Source organism: Peromyscus leucopus, chromosome 3 (genome assembly GCF_004664715.2).
Source record: "Peromyscus leucopus breed LL Stock chromosome 3, UCI_PerLeu_2.1, whole genome shotgun sequence".
NCBI lineage: Eukaryota > Metazoa > Chordata > Mammalia > Rodentia > Cricetidae > Peromyscus > Peromyscus leucopus.
In genome coordinates, this window is record NC_051065.1 from 135,162,709 (window position 1) to 135,185,416 (window position 22,708).

The 22,708-nt window shown below is 37.7% G+C and overlaps 1 protein-coding gene across 12 annotated transcripts in view; it reads left to right on the plus strand.

Annotated features, from left to right (window-relative positions):
- Positions 1 to 22,506, plus strand: part of Lmo3 (LIM domain only 3) — a 62,787-nt gene extending 40,281 nt beyond the window's left edge. For all 12 annotated transcript variants that reach the window (XM_028872203.2, XM_037204041.1, XM_028872199.2 and 9 more), the window contains 2 exons: positions 8,756 to 8,881; positions 20,968 to 22,506. In XM_028872203.2, the coding sequence (XP_028728036.1) occupies positions 8,756 to 8,881; positions 20,968 to 21,073 (232 nt within the window). In that variant the 3' untranslated portion in view covers positions 21,074 to 22,506. The remainder of the gene's footprint in view (positions 1 to 8,755; positions 8,882 to 20,967) is intronic.
- Positions 22,507 to 22,708: the final 202 nt, after the last annotated feature.

A 22,708-nucleotide genomic window follows, 5' to 3' on the forward strand; every position in this document is an offset into this window, starting at 1 on the left:
CCTGGTGTCACACAGAGGCACTTTAGGGAGCTGGGTGTAGTACCCGGATAAAAGGATGGTTCTTTGAAACATGTTGAAATTGAAGTGTGGAAACATTAAATGGCTTCTTTGACAAAGGCGAAAGGGAAAGTCTTCCTCAGGGTTACTTCTCAACTCAGGGCTCACCAAGTAGACTTCCTATCTTTCTGTACTTCTTCCTCTTCCAGTCTCTCTTTCTTGATGAAAATTTCATTAATTTGAAGTTAATCAGTCATGAGAAGGGTAAAAATAATATTTCTAAGTAAGGTTCTTACTTGAAACATTTATATATGATGTAGGAAAAGAAAAGTTTGAGAAGAAAGATAAGAAGAAATTATAGGTTTCTAAAACATCTGGGAAAATACCGTAAGACTTCAATGCTGCTTTAGGAAAGTGTTGTTTACTTTTTAAGTTTTCACTAGAAAGATGCCTTCAGTTTTGGTAGACAAAGCTTTCTGAAACTCATGATAAAATAGACTATCACTTTAAAAATTCTTAAAAGTTTTTATTTAATTATAAAATTATTTTATTATATTATAAAATTATTATATTATAAAAATCATGTATAGTACCTTCCAGATAGCTTTTTCTTCACTGTTGTTAAAACTAGACAGAATTTATTTAGTTCTACTAACAGCTTCCTTGACTGTTCTGAAAAGAGGGTATAGATAAACAGGCTGGGCAGTGGTGGTGCATGCCATTACTCCCAGCACTTGGGAGGCAGAGGCAGGCAGATATCTGAGTTCAAGCCCAGCCTGCTCTATAGAATGAGTTCCAGAACAGGAAGAGCTACACAGAGAAACCTTGTCTTGAAAAGCAAAATGAAACAAAACAAACAAAAGTACTAAAATATACTAATAGGCATTTTAGGGTATTTTAGTTTTAGTAGTTCTAGGACTTGAACCCAGGGCCTTGTGCATGCCAGGCAGGTATTTCTCCACTGATCCACAGTCACAGACCACAGAGATACATATTGTTTTGGCTATTTGTCCTTCCTTTCATTATAAACGTGTTCTAATTAGAATAGGAAGGCTATGGTTGTAAGATAAAATAAAACAGTTTTTAAAAATCTATTTCTGGTTTAGTCCATATGTGTTTCCTTTGTTTTCCTGATACTCTTCTGTTCTGCTTAATAGTTTGTATTTCCATAACTATACCGAGAATCGTGCAAAACCTTGTCTTTTCTGTATCACAACAACAAAAACCAAGCTTGACACATTTTTGTTCTAAGATTTTGTGATGCTATGAAATGCAGATACAATTGTCGTGTTTGCCCAGAGATGTTATCCTCACCAAATGTTGAGAGAAAAATATTCAATTTTGTTTTCCTCTGAACAGTTTGTCCCAGGGGGCTGCTGTACTGATCTAAACAGCCCTAACACCTGCTCACGAGGCTTTAGAGAGGGCTGTGAGGGAAAAACCCACAGTGATTTGTTAAAAATGAAAGGGCAGCATTTAAACAGTTTCTGCAACTTTTAACAGTCAGATGTGAAGAAGGAGACAAAAGACTATAGCCAGGTCGCAGCCCTAGAGACTTGTTCAAAGTGGCCTTTTCTGCTCCTACTCTGGTGTGTGTGTGTGTGTGTGTGTGTGTGTGTGTGTGTGTGTGTGTGTGTGTGTGTCTGTCTGTCTGTCTGTCTGTCTGTCTGTCTTTCTGTGTAAACATATGGAGGATACAGAGGCCAGGTGTTTGTGCATGTGGGTGTGCGTATGGAGGCCAGGTGTTTAGAGCAGGTGTTTTCTCCAATTTCTCTGAATCTGGGTGTGATGATTATGAATGGATGTTTGGCATAAGACTCAGAGACCCAAGCATCAGTGAGTCCTACTTTTTGCTTAAGTACTGGGATCTGAACTTGGGTTCTCATGCTTGTTCAACAAGTACTTTACTGACTGAGTCATCTCTCCATCCCTCCTATGGCCCATTGTAACAGGGAAATACAAAACAGTATAGGGAGAAAGACCAGTTTAGGATGAAGGGAGATAAATTATTCGTGTGACTGTGGTGCTAAGGAATTAGACAGCTTCTCCTTGTAGACATGGGATATCTTTTCTCTATGTACCGGAGCTAGGGTTGGACAAGGCAGCCAGAGCATCACCCTGCTGTCTTTGTATAATTGTTCTGTTGTATCAATATGGAATGGAAAAACAAAAAGTTGGAAAAGTAATAACATTCAATTGTCTGAAATTGATTAAAATAGTTGGGGTATTGTCATCTACTTAGGTAATCAGTTGAGCTATCATGACTCACATATTAGCATATATGCTCAAATCTCTAGCCTGTATTTCATCTCCATCTTTAAACAAAAAGCAGAAAATTCTAGGATCAATTCCAGTTTACAAAAATTATAGCTCTTCATTTGTTTGAAAGTTATAATTGCCATATATCTGGAAGTATGAGGAAAGCTCAGACTACAAACGCACACTGTCCAACACAAATCAGAACTCCATATATCAGCACTCCTGGTAGCAAAAAGAAATTTCTTCTAAAGGTGAAATTTTCTTAAAAGATTTTCTTTAATACAGTGCATCATCTCCACATACAATCATATTGTTTAAAGAATTCATAAAGTATTTTATTTTTGTGTATGACAAAGGTCAAGAGTAATCACACACCAAGTCTAACAGTACTTGCTGGAAGCACACAGCTGTAAGTGCTGGGTGCCGTACCAGCCTCGCCACAGACATGAAGAAACAGATAGCTGGCTTGGTTTAAGAGTTAGTTGGATGTAAGTAGGGAAGGGACCATCTTTACAACAAAACTAAAATTTCTACAAACAGGGTGTGGAATGTGTTGCTGTTTCAACCTGCTTTTCTGGACTATCTCAAGGCTAAGACAATCGAAACTGAATCACCCACCCAAGCTGGAATAGAATCTAAAGTGCTTTACATCAGGGATTTCTTATGAAGAGATCTATTTTGTACTGATGAAATATTAGATTCTTACAAATCTCAGGTGAGTTTAATGGTAAACCAGGGATTCCTTAAATATTTCTTTGTTTCCTTTTCTCTGTCTAACGCTCTACCTAAAGAAACAGTTGACAGTGGCTTTCATCACAATCTCTTTTCCAACTTAACTTTAACATTCCCTTTGAGTTTTCCCCCTACTGATGGATGCATACATTGCTCAACCATGGAGCTGAATCTTCAAATCTTTAACATTCCTTTACACTATCTTTTGTTTCCAACATATGCCTAACACTGAATCTCAAGAATTAGAAAAATCAGATCTTCTCTCCTAAGTTTAGAAATAATTTTCAACCTAGTTGTTTTTATTCTACCCATGTTAATTTTGTTAGAATGAGAGGACATGAGTTGATACTGTGAGTCCAGCCATTGTAACCAAGTGATCTGGGATGAGCATCCAGCCCCTTGCTCTTCGGTGTTATTCTGCATGATTCAAGGACATGCAGGGTTGAGCTGAGCACAGAGGAGTGACAGTATTGAAGACACTAAAAACAAACAGACTGAACCTTAAGCCTAAGTCATCCCAGCTGTAGTGACCTATCCTGGCTGCCTAGACTTTCCCAAACCCTAATCAATGTATGCTAATTAAAAAATACTACAAACAAAGACTGAACCTGACAAGTTATAAGCTACTTAAAATACAAATGCTCTGGGATACCATGCACTATGTATTCAATAAATAACCCCCAAGTCCTCCAAGCAGGATGTGTGTCTCATGCCATTAATATGCAGTCAGCATTTCAGCTCTTCTACCTTACGTTTGGGAAACTGCATGGCCATCTCTGTGCACCGGTGTATACTGTTAATTGGAAACAAACCAAACGCAAATTAGGAACAGGACTCAAAGTAATGTGAAGTGTGTCATACGTCCCCCTCTGTTTAGTTTTACATGATTGGTGTTTGCTGGCCTTATTTATTTTAAATTCTCACAACGTCCTCATCTTCCCAACATTAAACTCATGTAAAGACCCAGCAAGAGGAGGATGAGTAAGTTCTATTCTCTTCAGCTTTTTCCAGGAGTGAGATTTTTCAAGTTCAAAAGGATGGGATGCTGACAGGGAGTTCATTTCCCATCACTCCCTTTCCTTGGTTTAAGAAGTGATCTTGGAAAGATGATGAAAAGTATATTTACAGGAGACAAAAAAGGCAATTGTCCTTCTCAGTCTGTGGAATGGCCCCATTCCTGCTGGATTCACACACTCACCAGGACACACTCAGACACACTCAGCAGCCTGCAGTCCTAACTGGAGATCCTTTCAGTCTATTACTATGTTGTACCTGTGGAAATCAGGGGAACCTTTCTCTATTCATTTCCAGTTACTCTATAGAAAAAGGGTTTCTATGCATGTGATGATAATTAATCTAGTCTCATCCTGAAGATTAAAAGGAATCCTTAATATTGCATTCAGGTGTGGCAAAGTACCTGGCTGGAGGAGAAATTTTTCTCTTTGTTCAGAATTGAGGCTTATTGCAACAATATTTATTTGTGTATTTTCTCCCAAACAATAGATTAATTTGAGTCAAGTATTATGTTTTTCATAGCTTGGGGAAATTTGTTTTAGTGATGTGAGTCACTGACCTGGTTTTGAAAAAAGTCTGTAGAAACATCTGGTGCTGTGAGTAAAAGACAGAATATAATGACCAATGCCCATCGTAAACTATCTTTATTATTGCTATTCAATGATTCTATGTCTTGAGATTTTCCCTAGCTCCCACCTACCAGGAACTTTGGAAATGAATATACTCTACAGCAGTGCTACCAAAGCTGCTGAACATGTAACAAAGATATAGAATAACCTTGATGACTTTCAAATCATAGATGCATGTATTGACTAAGTGTTCACAGAATTCCTGAATATCGTTCTATATGGAGGCGTTACCCAGTGCCCAGAGAAGCCGAGCTGTTCCAGAAGAAAGCTGTCTGTTTGGTTTTTATCTTGCCTGTTTTTAGATTGTCAATACTAGGTAGTGAAAGCAAAAATTGGAATAGACAAGGAATACAAGTATCTTTTGTACATTTAGAAATAGTGATACGCATAGATGTGGTACCCATGATGCATGTTACTTTTTGTCTGGCAAGTCAACTTTTGATAGTATGTCATCCACAAGGTGATAGCCATATTGCATAATGCTTATTATGAATATAAATATTTCGGGGCAACCTAGGCCATAAGGAGGCCAATTAACCCAACTGTGCCTGAACAGTCTATAATATTTCCTAAAATGTGTAAAAGAAACCAGTCAGTCTCTGTTTTTCTCCATCACAAATTCACAAACTGGTGAAATGTGATTTATTTGGGTCTAAGTGTCAAAATGACAGGTTTTTAGACAAAGCTCCATTTGTTTTAATGTACTAGAAGAGCATGCAGCCCTTCTTTGATGGCGATGGTGGGAATGCAGCCTAAGCATTACAAACATGAGTTCCAGTCATTCCCTTAAACGAGTGAGTGAACAACACCAGAGAGGGTTCAAAACAATGCCTAGGATGCTGATCTTTTGTTTAGAAGGATCTTATAATTAAGAGGCTTTTCTTAATTATTTCCCAAATACATCAGAACATTGTGCAAATGAAGACCTTAACAAAAATACCTTACGTTTAACTGCTGTGTGTAAAGATACATTTTTGCCCGAGAATCCAAATCTAATAGTTACCAAACAGTACCATCATCCGCTGAAAAAAATTATAAAAATATTACTTCATTTTCTTGTGCAGAGAATCTTGGGGTTCACTCCCACAAACCCCTGAGGAAACCAAGAACATGAGCACAGCTACAGAATGAGCTCTTGATCCTTGGACAGAAACTGAGGGAAAAGTCTAACAAATGCATCGTTTTGCAGTAAATTAGATCAGATTTCCGCATCTCCGCACTCAGTCTGTGAGCTGACAGTTCAGTAAAATGTTCCCTTGTAAGGTTCGCCCTCCTAGGAAAAGGGGCAATAATTCATCATTAGGATTTCAGAGTCCAGGTGTAGATGGAAACTGATGGAGCCTCCAGCGAGGCAAGGAAAGTGCACGGAAGAAGAAAATTTTATCTGAAGCCTAATTCCCTGGTTACAGCAGAGAATAATTAAGATAATATTGCTTCAAGAATCCTTTAATGATTAAAAATCACATATGCAGAATCCATAAATTGGGGGGCAACAAATTGGAAGGCTGTAACGCCAGAGAGCTGTTTTGTGCACATTGTCATGGAAAGTGTACTGGTGGCAGAACACTGTACAGGAGCCACCAGAGACTGGGACCATTCCAAGGACTTTGTTTAGATGCAACAAATCATTTGTCTGTTATTAACCCAGAGCTTGTAATTATGCAGATTGCCATAGATTTTCCTGGGCCTGGAAGTGAGATTGAGGGTTGCTCCCAGTATAGCAGGCAGCTCAGGGCTGGCCATGCATTACTGAACTTGCCACATTTATCATGTTGACTGATGGCAGCAGAAGCAGGTCTCAGGTCCCAGTGGTTAATGTAGTGGGTAATTAACTGTCATTTGCCTAGTAATAGGCTGATGATCAATGGTTTGTGTGGAAACAAATTCTAATCAGGTAGCTGATAAATGCTCAGCTAGCAAGAGCAATTGAAATTGGGGGAAACTATGTCCAGAATTTCAAAATGGCATTGTGTGTGTGTGTGTGTGTGTGTGTGTGTGTGTGTGTGTGTGTGTGTGTTTATTAGGTATGAGGAAAACTGAGTAATTCTTAACAATGCCCTTATCTCATATTAGTGAGTGTTTATATGCTAAAACATAGCAATGTGCATATAATAAGGACCCTTTGAACAGAAGACACAAACGACACAAGTAAGTGATGTGTGACGTCTGAATAGACGGCATGAAGCATACTCAGAGGTAAACGTGCCATGATACAGGGAACTAGAATAAGATGAAGCCAGGCATGGTGGTAGACAGCTGTGATCCCAGTACTCAGGAGGCTGAGGCCTAAGGAATGAGAGTTCAAGACCAGCCTGAGCCCCATAATGAAACACATCACACAAAGAGAGAAATCAAAAAGCAAAAAGGAAAAGATCAAAGCTTTGGTTTGTGCTGGTTTCATTTTTAATGATTCTGGGAGTAGACCTACAACATTACATTGTTCCATTAAGTCCTTTTTAAAGGAAGCCTATTTCTGAAGATAGGAATTGCAAACTGAGACTATAAAGATTATTTAACTTACCTTATATAACCCAGGCTGGCCTTGAAGTTACTATGCAGTTGAAGCTGGCCATGAACTCCTGATCCCCCTGCCTCCACCTCCCAAGAATGCTGGAAATATAGGTGTGTGCATCCAGCAAGATGAGCATATGAAATTTTAAACAATCTTTAAGGAAGATAAGTATTTATGCATCTTGTGGCAAAGCCTGTTAGCTTCTGTAGTTGGCGCCCAAGAAATACCAGGGCATCATTTAGGAAGTGCTTGCTGTTTCATCCTCAAAAGGCTCATGCTTTTGAAGAAACAACCCAACAAAAACAGGAGCATGGGAATCTGTGCCACGTTTTGTCAGACTCTCGGGCATCGCTGTGACAAGCCTTCCAAGTGTCACCATTAGTTCCATAATAGAAAATGGTTATAAATTGAAAGATGAATATGCTCACCTTAAGCAAGGACCTTTAGAGTTTAGAGAAAGAAATGAGACTCCAGCATGTTTGTGCATAATCCTAAAATTCAATAAAATGAAAGGCTAAGACTTTCGGAAAAGTGCTTTTTTATAACCAAAACAAGCTTTCTCCATAGCACCTTTGAATTCATTAGTTTTGAACTGCTTTTAATTTCATCTTTCCCATGAGAACCATTATATTTTTCTCCCATCAGCCTGATGCTGGAGAAAAAAGAAAGCTGGCAGATGGGCTGGTTTTTCTCTGAGCTCATTCCCTAGTTTTAAAAAGACCTTAACCACTGTGCACAAAATATTATTTGTAATAGCTTCTCACCACCATTAACAACTTTAAAGAAACTTGCTTTGAATACTGCCAAAGCAGATAGAAAAAATATTCTATCTCCTCTCATACAATGTTAATACTTTTTTGGTACTGTTTTCTAAGTCATTACAATGACTATTTCTAGGCATCTTCAGCAAATCAGATGTGTGTGTGTGTGTGTGTGTGTGTGTGTGTGTGTGTGTGTGTGTATGTGTACATTTTCCCAGATTATTGCACTAATTCTGATAGTATATTTCAACCCAGCTCCTGATCTGGCTGTGTATAGCTGATAGCCTCATTTACTGTAATGTGTTACCTGAGTTACATAATCACAGCTGTAACTGTGCTATAGGACCAGCACGTGCACGCACCTCTGTATGTTAGAATCCTAAGTGGCTTGTTCATAGGGGCTCTTTAATGTCATTGGTGAGTCTTTTAGTAATTAGATGTCAAAGAGGAGAGCATCAGATACATGGGGTTCTTTTTTAGTAAAATGCTACTATGTAATGTTAAGGTCTGATTATACAGCTTTTATATTGATACTACAGCAAGCGTTTTTTGAATGAATTTACCCAATTGACTGCTGTTTGTTGTAGATATGTAAGCATCCTAATGTGTTTGCCTTTTCCTTTACTCTTAAAACAAGATGAAATTTTCATCTGGAGAGGTCAAGGAGGATGTATTGCAGAAGAATATATATATATATATATATATATATATATATATATATATATCAGATAAAACTCATTTATGAACATCATAGGCATTGTGCATGGATCACTTCAAAGCATAGATTAACAGCTTCTCAGTTTGCAAACCCAGGTTTCCCTAAGTTGAAAAAAAAATGTTTATTGTTCTAGGCTGTTTGGTGTAACGGGAAACTGTGCTGCCTGTAGCAAGCTCATCCCTGCCTTTGAGATGGTGATGCGTGCCAAGGATAATGTGTACCACCTGGACTGCTTTGCCTGTCAGCTTTGCAACCAGAGGTGAGTACATTTAGTACATTTAATTTGACCTCCCCAAATGATGCCACTCACTAGGCTGGGTATTGATTTAATAGGTGGGAATGACCGCAGTCCACTTTGTTAGACCAATTAATCTCCACATTCTGCAAATATGCACTCAACACCAGAAACGAACTGCTGGAGAGAGAAGTCTTTAGACTAGCTTCAAAAGATGGTATTATGTGATAGCAACTGGACACAGAAATACTTCTACTGACTTCCAGACCCATCATTCATTCTTGTTATTGTCTTATTATCTCTTAATATGGTAGTTTAAAATATCTTTGCAAGGGAGTAATGACATGGTTCAGTGAGCAAAGCATTCTCTGCACAAGTGTGAGGACCTGGGTTCAGGGTCCTTGTTGAGATGGACAGCTTAGGACATTCCTGTGACTTTAATCCTCTTACAGCAAAATGGGTATAGAAGGGGGCAGGGGGTGGGGAGACGGGAGAGTCCCTGGAGCTTTGGAACCAACTAACCTGGGTACCCCGCATCCAAAAAAGTCAAGAGTGAAGACTGGCACAGAATCTGTCCCCTGACCTCTATGGATGTGCTGTAGCAGGTGTGCATGTGTGCACACACACGCACGTGCGCACACGCGCACACACATACACATGCGCACGCACACACACACACACACACACACACACACACACGAACGCACACACACCTCTACCTTTTTTTTCTGTTGTGTGATTCTTTTAGAGGCAAAGAATTGGTAACAGAAAGTTTGTTTGCATCTTGTCTGTCTTTCTTGCCTCCCCATCTCTTGACTTCTCTGGAATTCGAAGTGTGGTCTCTCTATACTCTTAGTTACCTCTAATCTTTTGAGGAGGAAACCAAACGAAGCTAATAATTAAACAATTACCAGCATTGGGAAGACATCAAAGGGAAGAATACTGCCCAGAAGTCTAGAAACCTAAGTCGAAGTCTGAGCTGTGCTACAAACTGGCTGTGCAGACTTAAGCTAACTACATCATTTCTCTGGATCCAGTTTCCTTATTTGTAACACTTTATTAATCAGTTCCAAAACTCTTTCAAACTAAAAGTATAATAAATCCTTCACTTTTGTTTATCAAAAATTATAACCCCCATGGAAACTATCCTATGGCCACAACCTGTTTTCCATAGGTAACACAGAGTATAGAATACTATAAATATACCTATCATGGCAAGGCATGCTGGTGCACACAGTTAATCTCAGATGTCAGAGGTAGAGGAAGGCAGATCTCTGAGAGTTCAAGATGAATCTATCTATGTAGCAAGTTTTAAGACAGCTGGTGCTACACAGTATAGAATCTGTGAGAAAATGTCCACATAGTGTGTCATCAATAAATATTGCTTTGCATTTTCAATTTATGTAACTTTCTCTGAAAAGTCCTGTTTGATTCAAAGTCTCTTCATGAGGCCCTATGAAATAGTAGGATATGATGTTTGTGGTGAAAACAGATTCAATTTCTGGTCCCAACACATATTAGCTAAATTATTAGCTTTGTGATTTTCAATATGTTATTTAATCTCTCTAAATTGCTACAGTTTTGTGTCAATAAAATAGAGTATTGAATGCATTTTCAAAAATCATTTCTTCTATATTTATAATTTGTCCTGCCCAAATTATACCCCAGTGTCTTGTTATTTCTATACAGCCTATACCCCAATAGAGTCTCTTGCCAAATTTAGATGATTAGAATATTGCCTACTTTATCTTATTATATTGCCTAGTCAATAACTTAGGAGCCATCTTGTGTCTTGATTCTTCTCAACAAATGTTTTATATTAATAATTACATCAGTTGATAGTGACACTTAGCCAGCAATAAACAAACAAATTCACATGTTATCTTTTATAAAAATATGGATGTATACAAACACAAATATCCACGCATCCATCCAGACACACTTATATGCACATGAACATGTATGTGTACACATTTTAAAAGTGTGCTAGCCATAATGGCAAAATACCTCTGTTCATTTGACAAGTTGATTCAGTGACAGCAGGAGTAATGACCACTATCCTTAAGAAAGCGGATCTCTGTGAGTTCGAGGCCAGCCTGGGCTACCAAGTGAGCTCCAGGAAAGGCGCAAAGCTACGCAGAGAAACCCTGTCTCAAAAAACCAAAAAAAAAAAAAAAAAAAAAAAAAAAGAAAGCATCTTGTACAATTGTTCTACTTAGAAAAGATTATGTATTTTTAGAAGAAAATTTTAAAATGAGAAAAAAAAATCTGGCCTTCACTATTCTAGAAGAAAATGGTATTTTAGTACATAGCCACTCATGGTTTTTATCCTATGTGTATGTGACAAATTATGCATAACTTCTATGTGTCATACTGATATGTAATCAGATTAAAAAGATAGTAATAGGAATCCCTCACATGGTGGTCACTACCTGTAATCCCAGCACCCAGGAAGTGGAGGCAGGAAGATCCAGTTAGTTGCAAGCCTGCAGTGTGGTGAGACTCTTGTCTACAAATATTAGTAGGAGCAACAGTAGCGGTGGTAAAAGAAATAAGTCACAAAGTTGGGAGTAAGTTGAGAGGTTGGGTGTGTCTGGGAGGAGTTCAAGAGATGGGTGTACTGAATATGATGCCAATGCACAGAATGAATTAATAAAATACCATGTTACACAATTTAACAGGGAAGGATCTTAATGTATGGCCCTTGAACCCTTTCTTTTAATCTCTGTTATTTATTTATCTTCTTACTTGCTGTTAAAATTTCTTTTAAGATATTTTAAGCTATTTTGCATTCATTTTTGTCATCAAGTATTAAGTCCACATGGTGAGGTCTGATGCTTTGGTTATTTCTATAGTACATTTTGCATCATCAATAAATACTGACTCTTTAAGCAGACAAATATTCAAATCTGTGTCAGGATATGTTCACAGGAGTGTAATTGGTTGTTCAAAGAATGCAACAGTTTTAAAGCTTAGGATAAATATTGACCAAATGATCTTTATAAAAGCTATACCCATTGTTCCCACAGCAAATTTACTCATGATCTCACACATTCACCCTAACACTGGGGCTTATTATTTAGAAAGAAATTCTTGTCACCTTCAGAGATGAAAGCTGCTACCTGTTTATAATTTTTAATTGGTGTTTATTTGCTGACTTGTAGCCTTCAGATTTTCCTCCCCTGAAGAACTGTTTATGCCCTGTGTCCATTTGCCTACCAGGGCAGGCTTCCATATTTTATCTACATTCTGCACTGAAAATGAAAGCATCATTCAAGTGCTAAACTCAGCCTAAATCCTATTGTGATACAAAGTAATTGGAGGTAGTTAATGCTATTTATAAATCATAGATCAGTTTTATTTCATCATGGAAATAAAAAGTTACATTCACAATTAAGTCAGTCTGCTCAGTAGAATTCAGTCAAGTAAGACAAACGCTCCTAAATTTTGACTCTAAAAACTGCTTGCATTCTTATGGCTGCAAAACACTATTCCAACCTCATTACAAAAGCACCTAATACATTTCTGTGTCCACTTCATTTATTACCTGCCGTAAAGAGGCTGCATATCTTGAGCACTGGTTATGCACAATTAGCACTTGGTGATTGTCTTGTCACTGTGGTCCTTACAAGACAAACTTCCTCAATGCAGGAAGTCAGCTCATCTTCATCAGTCCAGCAGAGCACACAGATGTGGTCACCCCGAATACAGAAGAGTTTCAAGAGAGGAGATGCTCCTCTTCCCCTGAACCTTGCTGTGGAGGCACATTCAATGTGGCCACGCCTGACAAAACCTGTGCACAGTCTTGTCCAGCACTCTTTTTTCCCCAGAGAAACAGGAGGGAAAGAGGTCATTTGGCCATTTGGACATGTCTCCTTAAGAAAACTTTGCTAACATTTCAAATTACAGAATTATAGAAGTTTATGGATTTTATTTAATATACACCTTAATTTTGTTTTTAAGCGTGTGTTTATTGTATGGATTTATTTATCTTTATAGTCCTGGTGATTGAACCCAGAGCTTCATACCTTCTTGACAGGCACTCCACCACTGAACTGCACCCATAGCCCTCTTTTATTTTTTCTTTGGAGAGAGGGAACACTAAGTTTTCCAGTTTTGCTATGAAATCAATCTATAACCTATGCAGGTCTTGAACTTGGGATCCTTCTGCTTCAGGCCCCGAGTAGCAGGCATGACAGGCCTGTGCTACATGACCCATTTTATCTTCACTTTTATGTCTAAAATATGAAGATCCAAAGTATTTCCAAATATTTTAAAAACATTATTAAAAGGAGCTGGGGAAAATTCTCATCAAGTAAAGTGCTTACCACAATAGCAAGAAGGCCGGAGCTGGATCTACAGCACCTATATAAAAATCCAGGCAAGTGGTTGCACACCTGAAACCTCAACTTGGGTGGTGATGCAGGAATAGGCAGCTCACTTGCACACTTGCCCATTTAGCTGAATATGTGAACTCCGCATTCAGTGGGAGCTATCTTAAAAGTAAAGAAGGTCCGGCAAGAGGGATGAGTAAACAAAAATACTTGCCAACAAGCTTGGGAATCTGAGTGTGAGTCTTGAAATCCACAGTGTAGAAAAACTAACTCCCTTAAATAGTACTCTGACCTCTACACATGGTGAAGTACTTGCATCTCAACCCCCCTAAAGAAAGAGAGAGAGAGACTCCCAATTCTTGTTTCATGAAATGAAAAAACATGCCAAGGATTTCTTGATAATAACAATAATAAATAATGAGAAGAGTACCAGAGGATGCCCAGTGTCTTCCTCTGGCCTCTATACATATTTGTGCATCAGTACATGAACACCCTCACACACACACACACACACACACACACACACACACACACACACACACACAAAGTGATGTGTACGCACATGAACACATGCACATACATGAGTATGCACATGCATACACCATACAGAGAGACACAAGGCAGTAATAATAGCATGTGCAGGTTTATGCCTTTTACAGCAAACCGTGGTTAAAAATATAGATCTTGTATTTTAACTATAGAAATACATCCCTTTAAAAAGGAAGGAAACTGGGCAGGGAAATTATTCTGGAGCTTATTTTATGATAATTTAATTTTTATTTGGAACTGAAAAAAATCTCTACAATAGGTTAATTTCTTAAAAGCTGAAGAGTTCATCCACATAAAACTAAATAATGATGCAGCTAATCTTTCTCTGTCCTGCCAGCCAGCACCCAAATCATGACGCAGAGACTTCTTATGAATTACAAAAGCTTGGCTGATGGCCTAGACTTGTTTGTAACTAGTTCTTATAACTTAAGTTAACCCATATCTTTTAATCTACATTCTTTTACATGGCTCAGTTACCTTTACTTTGTAAAGCCCATGCTGCTTGCTCTGCATCCCTGGCATCTCCTCGTGACTACCCTTCTTCTTCCCAGCATTCTTTCTGCCCCCAAAGTTCTGACTAGCTATTGGCCATTCAGCTTTTTATTAAACCAATCAGAGTGACATATATTCACAATGTGAATTAAAATTAAAAGATTATTCCACAACATAATGACCTTGGAACAAAAGGGAAAATATCTGCATGTTATTTCTTTTTCTTTTCTTTGTGGTATTTAATTTAAAAGCATTTTACACATACTAGTTTTCTGGTATGTGTGCATGTGTGTACCACGGTGCATGTTCAGAGGTCAGAGAATAACCTGTGGGAGTTATTTCTCTCCCTTCTTCCACTCTGGATTTTGAGACTCAAACTCAGGTTATCGGGCTTGGCAGCAAATGCATTGACCCTTGGAGCCGATTCTCTGGCTCAACATTTACTTTTCTATTTTAAGGGCTGAAACAATGCTAGACCCTGCAGAAGCTGAGGTGAATAAAATCTAGTTTCTTTAAGAAACTCAATGTGTTCAACACTCTGGGGGAGACAAGATATCAGAGTCTCACAGAAGAGCTTAATCAGACTTGGGTCTATGCTGGGGGAAGAGACATCCATTATTTCAAGTTCAGGGAAGTACCTGAGGGCTGACATGTCTAGTTTTCAGAAAGAAGTCCCCAGGGTCCTGGTTGGGCTGGGGACAGGACTCAGTTGGTAAAATTCTTGATAGGTGGGCATGAGGCCCTGCATTCCAGCTCAAAAAGCCACATCACATAACAAAACAACAAAACCAGTATGGTGACAAATCCCTATAATCCAAGAGATGGGAAGGTGGACACAGGCAGACTCTTTGGGCTCCCTGGACAGCTAGCCTAGCCAAATCAGTGAGTCTCGTGTCTCAGTGAGGGACGCTGTCTCAAAAAGATTGTTGATAGCTCTGGGAAAATGACACTGGAAGTTCATCACTGCCTTCCACACTAACATGCATGTGCACATACGTGAGCACCACACACACATGCACACACATACATCCACACACTCATAAACACGCACACACATCCACACACACACATTCACATACATAAACACATACACACACAGACACATAAATACATACACATATGTACACACACATCCACACATATATACACACACATATGCATATGCACACACATACATACACACACATGCACACACATACACACACTCATAAACACACACATACACACACACATTCACACACATAAACACATCCACACACACACATCCACACACACACATACATACATGCACACATATACACACACACACACATACACACATATACACACACAGACACATACATACATACACATATGTACACACACATCCACACATATATACACACACATATGCATATGCACACACATACATACACATACATGCACACACACATGCACACACACACATACACACACTCATAAACACACACACATACACACACACATTCACACACGTAAACACATCCACACAGACACATACATACACACACACATACACAGAAAGAGAAAGAGAAAGAGATTTTGGAATATGCTAAATTGAAATGGTAAATACAATTTGAATTTGTAGTTTTTAAGATTTATACTTTGTTTCATTGATTTCTAAATATATATATTTTAGCATTACAATCTCATTTAAAACCCAAAATGATCATTATATAGCTGATGCTTTTAGTCTCTAAGGTAGGCAAAAAGTTTGAGTGCAGAAAAATTTTTCTATTATTTCTTTTATATTTCTGAGATTTTAATTACATCATTCTCCCCTTCCTTTTCCTTCCTCTAAACCCTTCCATATATTCCTCTTTGCTTTTTTCAAATCCATGTCCTCTTTTCATTAATTGTTGATACACATATAATTAAATACATATATTAATATCATATATTATATGTATTATATATAATTACAGACTGAAAAAGTTGCACATAATTACACATACATGTTTATATCTATGTAAACATGAGCTGAACAATTGCTGTGCTAACATAGAGTTGGGAAAGTACAGGAGACCTCAATCAGATGCCAATAACTATATGGAACAAGGAATGATGAGCGCAAGAAACACAGCCTTCCACTGGGAAGAGCACATCATCAGTTTGTTGGTTATCCATCAACAAATGATCAGCTCTAAAAACATACACACAAGTAATGTTATACAGACACAGAAGACGTGCAAAAAGTTTAAGTACTCTGCCCGAGATAGTAAATGGTCATCTCAAGACTTTAGCCAAGCAAGTTAGGGTTTTACTCTCGGGAGTGGACCAATTTCAGAAGAGTATTGTGTTTTCTGACTAAGAATATGTAAGTATAAATAGATCCTGCAGGGCTAAGGTAAAGTTGACTTTGAATAATTTATAGCAGGATTCATGATATGGACAACGCTCCTTGGTGCTTAAAGGATTGTTAAGGAGTGAGATATGCAATGATAATTGGGCTGTCAATGGAGAAAAGACAGGGAATTTGTTCATGAGTGTAGGGATTGGCAGATGCCTCTTGCTGAGTACTGCAGCATGGAGCACTCCATCCTTTAGTGACTATGAATGCGGAGTGAGAAAGCAGATATGTTGGGAATACAGACCAGATTTCCTCTTCCTTTTAAACGTTATAAAGACAGAAATTAGTCATAATTGGATGCCATTAACCTCAGGGAAATAAGACAACTAAGTTAACATTCTCACTTCTTCAAATTCATATTACAAATGGAGGCATCTTAGAACAGGCTTTGACAACCTGCTGTATCTGGAAGAGGCGGGAGGTTTGAGAGGGAGGTAAGGGGACACCAAGAGGGGTGAAAATGTTTAAAATATATTCTATTGAATTTTCAAAGAATCAATAAAAAAATATAAAAGGGGAAACTGCTCTATGCTCCCTATTTTAGAACAGAAGTTTATTAATTATACTTCATTCTTATGCTTCTCGGGACTCAAAAACTGTATGAAGTCAGCTAGACTCATCCTCAGCTGGAAATTAATTGCATTCTTAATTTCAACATTTGAATTTTAGATTAGTTAATAACCTAATTGGCATCCTTTTTTCTTCTTTAGTAATTTTTGAATGAGGATAAAGCTAATAGGGTTGACCATACCCTACAAGCATTTAAGACTGCATTATAATAAGATAATAAGATGATGAGTAAGATTTCCCAAGGTTTAGCCTGGCCTGTTAATACACTTAGAGCATTCTTTAGCCAACACCATGTTCAAAAGATTTTCTCTACAAATGTAAAATCTCAAAAGAAGCAGGCTATATGGTGTTAGAAATTAGCTTTCCTTATAAAATTAGAGTTACTGCTTATTTTGTTGCACATTTAACTCCTGCATTGTTACTTATCACATTTCCTCATGTCTACGTATTTGAGTCTATGTACATGTTGAGTGTGGGTGCATACATGTGTGCACATGTGCTCCCAAACACTTGTGTATGGTGGGTGAGCATGAAGTGTGCACAGATGAGTGTGTATGTAGAGGCCAGAGGCTGACAGTAGGCGTCTTCTGTAGTGGTATTCTCTCCACTTTATTGTTTTAGACAGTCTCTCACTGGACCTCAAGCTCTTCAGTTCAGTTAGAACAACTGATCAGCAAGCTCCGGGGATCTTCCTGTCTCAGCCTCCCCAGTTCTAGGGTTATAAACAAACACTGGCATGCCAGGCCGTTTATCTGTGTGCTGGGGATTGAACTCTTTACCCTTGTGTGGCAATCACTTTACCACCTCCCCAGCCCCTATGTGGGACATTTTTAGGGACAATGATGATCTCAACTCAACAGCCATGGTCTGCTCCTAACCACAGCTGCCAACACCGTTTACACTGTTTTGTAGGTTAGTCGTGACTGTGATACTTTTAACCCATGTTCTATATCATCTTTACTTTTACATATAGATTGAAATGTACATAAAATATACTTTACCCAGTTTTAAGATGTTAATTATGAAACCTTTCAGAAAGGAATATTTAACTATTTTGATGTATTTTCTCTAGCTTTTAGATATTTCATCCATTTCTCTCTGTCTCTCTCTACACTAGTCAATGGGATGTGTGATATACATCTCATCAAATGGTAGTTAGGTTTAAAAAAATTCAGAAGAGAATACAATAATGCAAAGACTGTGGGTCTGGGTGTGGCAATTTGTCCCTGTAATAGCAGCATTCAGGAGGCTGAGGCATGATGATTGCCGTAAGTTTGAAGCCAGTGTGGGCTTCAAAGTGAACTGCAGGCTAGCCTAAGCAACAGAGTGAGACTATTTCAAGAAAACAAAAACTAATAAGCAAACAAACTTATATTCACTCTTCACATTGTGAGACTTGGGTGAAAGAACAGGCCAGAGAGCGACAAATAATTGGCTTGTCTTCAGTTCTCCACCACATTTCCTCACGCTGTACAAACCCAGGCAGGCCTTTGGCATTCTGGTAGGAGCTCTGGTATACTGGCTGACTGGGTTGGATGTGAGAAACAAGTTTGATCACGTTACTTGATCAAAAGGTGCAGCTTCATCTTTGTCACCTGGAGAAGGTGGGAATCTGGACTGTATCCATTGCATTTGCTTTGCTGCCTTCCCTGTGCTTTCCGTAGTGACTCCCTCTAGTTGGATACTATGTCCTTATCTCTCCTACAGAGAACTTAAGTAGGGAAAGAGTGGCATGCACCCATGCCTGCATCAGGTACACGGCAGAAGCAGAACATGAAGCCAGGTCCCCAGGACTGCTGCTTCCAGGTGAAAACTCTCTGTAACAACCTGATCTTACTTACCTACAAAATAAAATATCCTGTCTTAAAGGACTCTGAGCTAAGAATGACAGGATACCACAGGACAGGATGGGTGACAGAATCCCATCTCTGTATATGATGACTAATAGAATTTAAGCTCTTGATAATAAACAAAGTTAAAGACAATGAACATTGAAAAATATCTTCAGATAAGTTGCATTGTAGGAAAACCAACTCAATAACAGCAAGAAGACAGGAGTGCTTTATTGAATGTATTTATTCAGATATGATATTATATTATATTATTAAGGAGCTGAAATTAATTTCAACAGTAATATAAATGGATTGTCTTGAACACTCATTAAATATGTCTTTATTGCTGTTTCACATAATTTTTCATAAAAGATAAAAGTCAAATTTGGGCTCCTAAGGCTTGTCCAAATAAAGAATATTTCCATTTATCCAATATGTCTTCATAGTTATGATAGCTACATAAACTGATTTATTAAACATCACTATTTAAATTCTATATTTAAAGCATACAGGCTAAAGCTAGCAAAAAAGAAAAATATACTCAAACTCCCAAACTTAAATGTGCATCTTGTCCAGCAGATGCAGTGGCAAACAAATCCAGGATTTCAAGACCAGAGCTCAGTCTCTGCTTTAAACCAACATCAGCAGTAGGCAGTAATCCTGGGGAAAAAGTAAATTCCACAAATAAACAGACCAATTTTCCTTTAAGAGGAGAGCTAATTCTTTTCAATCTACTTTTTTTATTACACTATTTTCCCCTCTATCTACTTAGCTAGTATAAGGATAAATTTCCAAAGCTGCCTGGGTGGAAAATAAATAGATTCACTGTTTGTCTAGAATTCCAATCTTTGCAAATGTAAATCAGTCCAAGTGCCCCTCATTTAAACCTTTAACTTTACAGACATTAGAGGGTGGCTTTCACTTCACCATTTAATCCATCCACTAAGATTTCTGCCTGAGCATCATTCTGAATTGACTATCCGATAAAGAATGACCACCACCAAAGGTCACAGAGGTCGACCTGTATAATTACAGAGTTGTTCTCAGTCAACTCTACCAAACACTGCTGTTTGATCATTAAATTGTTACAATTTTATGTATATATATATATATATATATATATATATATATATATATATATATACAGATCTCCCCAGAGTTACTTTATTGCTAAATGTACTGGAAATAGCATAAACATTTACTTTTTACCTGAATTGTGTCTGTAGTATCACCCACTGGGAAACTATATAAAAAGAACACTTATTAAAACATTACAATCTTGCACTTTAAATAATGCTTCATAAACTAAAATGCATAATTAGCTGCTGGGAGCTGGTTTTATTTATCACATCAATATTAGGAAGTTCACCCAGGTTACTCTGTCTTAATGGGAAGCATTCTAGTAAGTGACATCTACTATTTTGCAGCTGGGGAATTTGCCATGGAGGAAAATAGCTCAGCCTCAGTATACTCGGGCACCTTTCACTGGACAGTAGGCACTTCCAAATTACTAAGATTTAGTCACATTTAATAATAGAGTTAAAGAGAGCCTGGAAGAGAAAACTTTAATTTCCTAATTCTTTGGTTCACTGTAGTGCCTTTTATGGTTTGATTAATTGAACAAAGGACCAGTATAAAATCATTCATAATCATAACAGTAAAAACTTATATCATATTTAATTTACTAAATGAGGGTGTATATGTATCTAATATTTTCTTCTTGCCAATGTAGTAAGGAAAAGAAAAAGAGAAAGGGGAAGAAATAAGGACTATCACCATTGGTGTCCAAAATGTTTACCTTGCTGTTCTTATGATGTTTATATAGGAAGGTGAAGTTTAAAAGCTGTATGCAAGTGCTAATAACTGAAATAAAACCATTTTAACTTTTACAAATGAAAGTAACTTCCTAAGACAGTCTTTTGGATTTTAGTAGTCTTAACACACTTTATGTTTTTATACTTTCAGATTTTGTGTGGGAGACAAATTTTTCTTAAAGAATAACATGATCCTCTGCCAGACAGACTACGAAGAAGGCCTAATGAAAGAAGGTTATGCACCCCAGGTCCGCTGATCCATCGACATCACCCCTAACAACACAAAGCACTACATTCTTTTATCTTTTTTGCTCACATGTATATAAGAATTGACCCAGGAACCCACGAAATAGGGTAGTGGTAGGACAGCAGGATGGCCATACGGAATCAAAGGTGGACTGCATCTCTATGTAGTGAAATTGCCCCAGTTCAAGAGTTGAATGTTCATTATTAAAGGAAGAAAAGTCATGTATATATTGCTGGGTTTTTTTGCTTGCTATTCGTTTTTGTGTCACTTGGCATGAGATGTTTATTTTGGACTATTGTATATAATGTATTGTAATATCTGAAGCACAAATGTAATACAGTTTTATTGTGTTACCATTTGTGTTTCGTCTGCTTCTTTGTATTGTTGCATTTAGTACAATCAGTGTTTAAACTTACTGGATATTTATGCTTTCTGTGTCTACCAGCTATTTTCAATGAGCTATACCTTTCTAGTAAGAATTGAAGAGAAAACCTCACTGATGACACACAGATAAAGCAAGACTATCAACATTAGAAATACAAAAATAAACACACGCAGAGCAGTTAGTGACATCCACTTCTTATGGCAACTACAGTTTGGTGTATTCATGTTCTCATGAGAACCCCCTATTTTCAGGGGACTAAGGATCAGCTTTAAAAAAATGATAAAGATTTCATCTTAAAGCACTTTCATTTTATACCAACATGCAAAGTGCCATTTTTAGAATCACTTTAATGCTTAGTGATGTCCTTTTAACATCCTTTATTGTGTTCCTTACCTTCACTACAGATTGATTCTACTTTCCTTTTTTTAGTCACACACCCTATGTAACCTAGTGCCTTTGGGTAGCATGTAAACATTTTTCCAAAGGGTTACTATAGATGAAAAGGCATTACCACAATTATGACATAATTTTCCAAATTTTAAATTTCTTATATAAATGTTGTCCAGGCTTCTCTCTAGGAGATGGGATTAATGTCTTTATAGTTAATGAATTGATGTCACTGAATGGACTTGAGTGTGAATCCAGAGAATTTAGGATGATACCATTGAGACTATGATGGCATTTGATTCAGATAGTGGTCTGCTCACAGCAATGTCATTACAGGTACAGAATCTTATAGAGGAGAAACAAAGGGTTCATAAAAAGTTGAGAACTGTTTAGTGATTATGTATTTCACCTGCCATTTACATGTTCAGGACACTTTGAATTTGGCATGTATCGCTTCCTCAGCCCCCATGTTCTTTAATCTTCCTACTCAGATTATGTAACACGGGCTTAAATCTAACATTTCATTTTTTTTTTTTATGGTGAAGTGTTTTCCCCTTATTTAAATGATAGCTGATGAAGAAGAATGTTCTAGAAACAGAAAATGTGGGAAATGATTACTTAAATTGCAATTAAGGAAATAAAACCAAGAATATGGTTCCTTCCTCTGCTCACACTTTGTTATTTTGGTTTTGCATTCTTTGATGAAACCGATTTCCCACAAATCCACTCCATACAGGCACTGGGAACCTGTTCTCAAGCAAACTCCACACCGTGGGCTTTCTTATTTTGTTCTTCACTACTTGTACAGGAAATGTCTCCCACTGTTATTTGTATTACATATTTTCCCTGCCAGTTTCTGCATTACAGATGGCA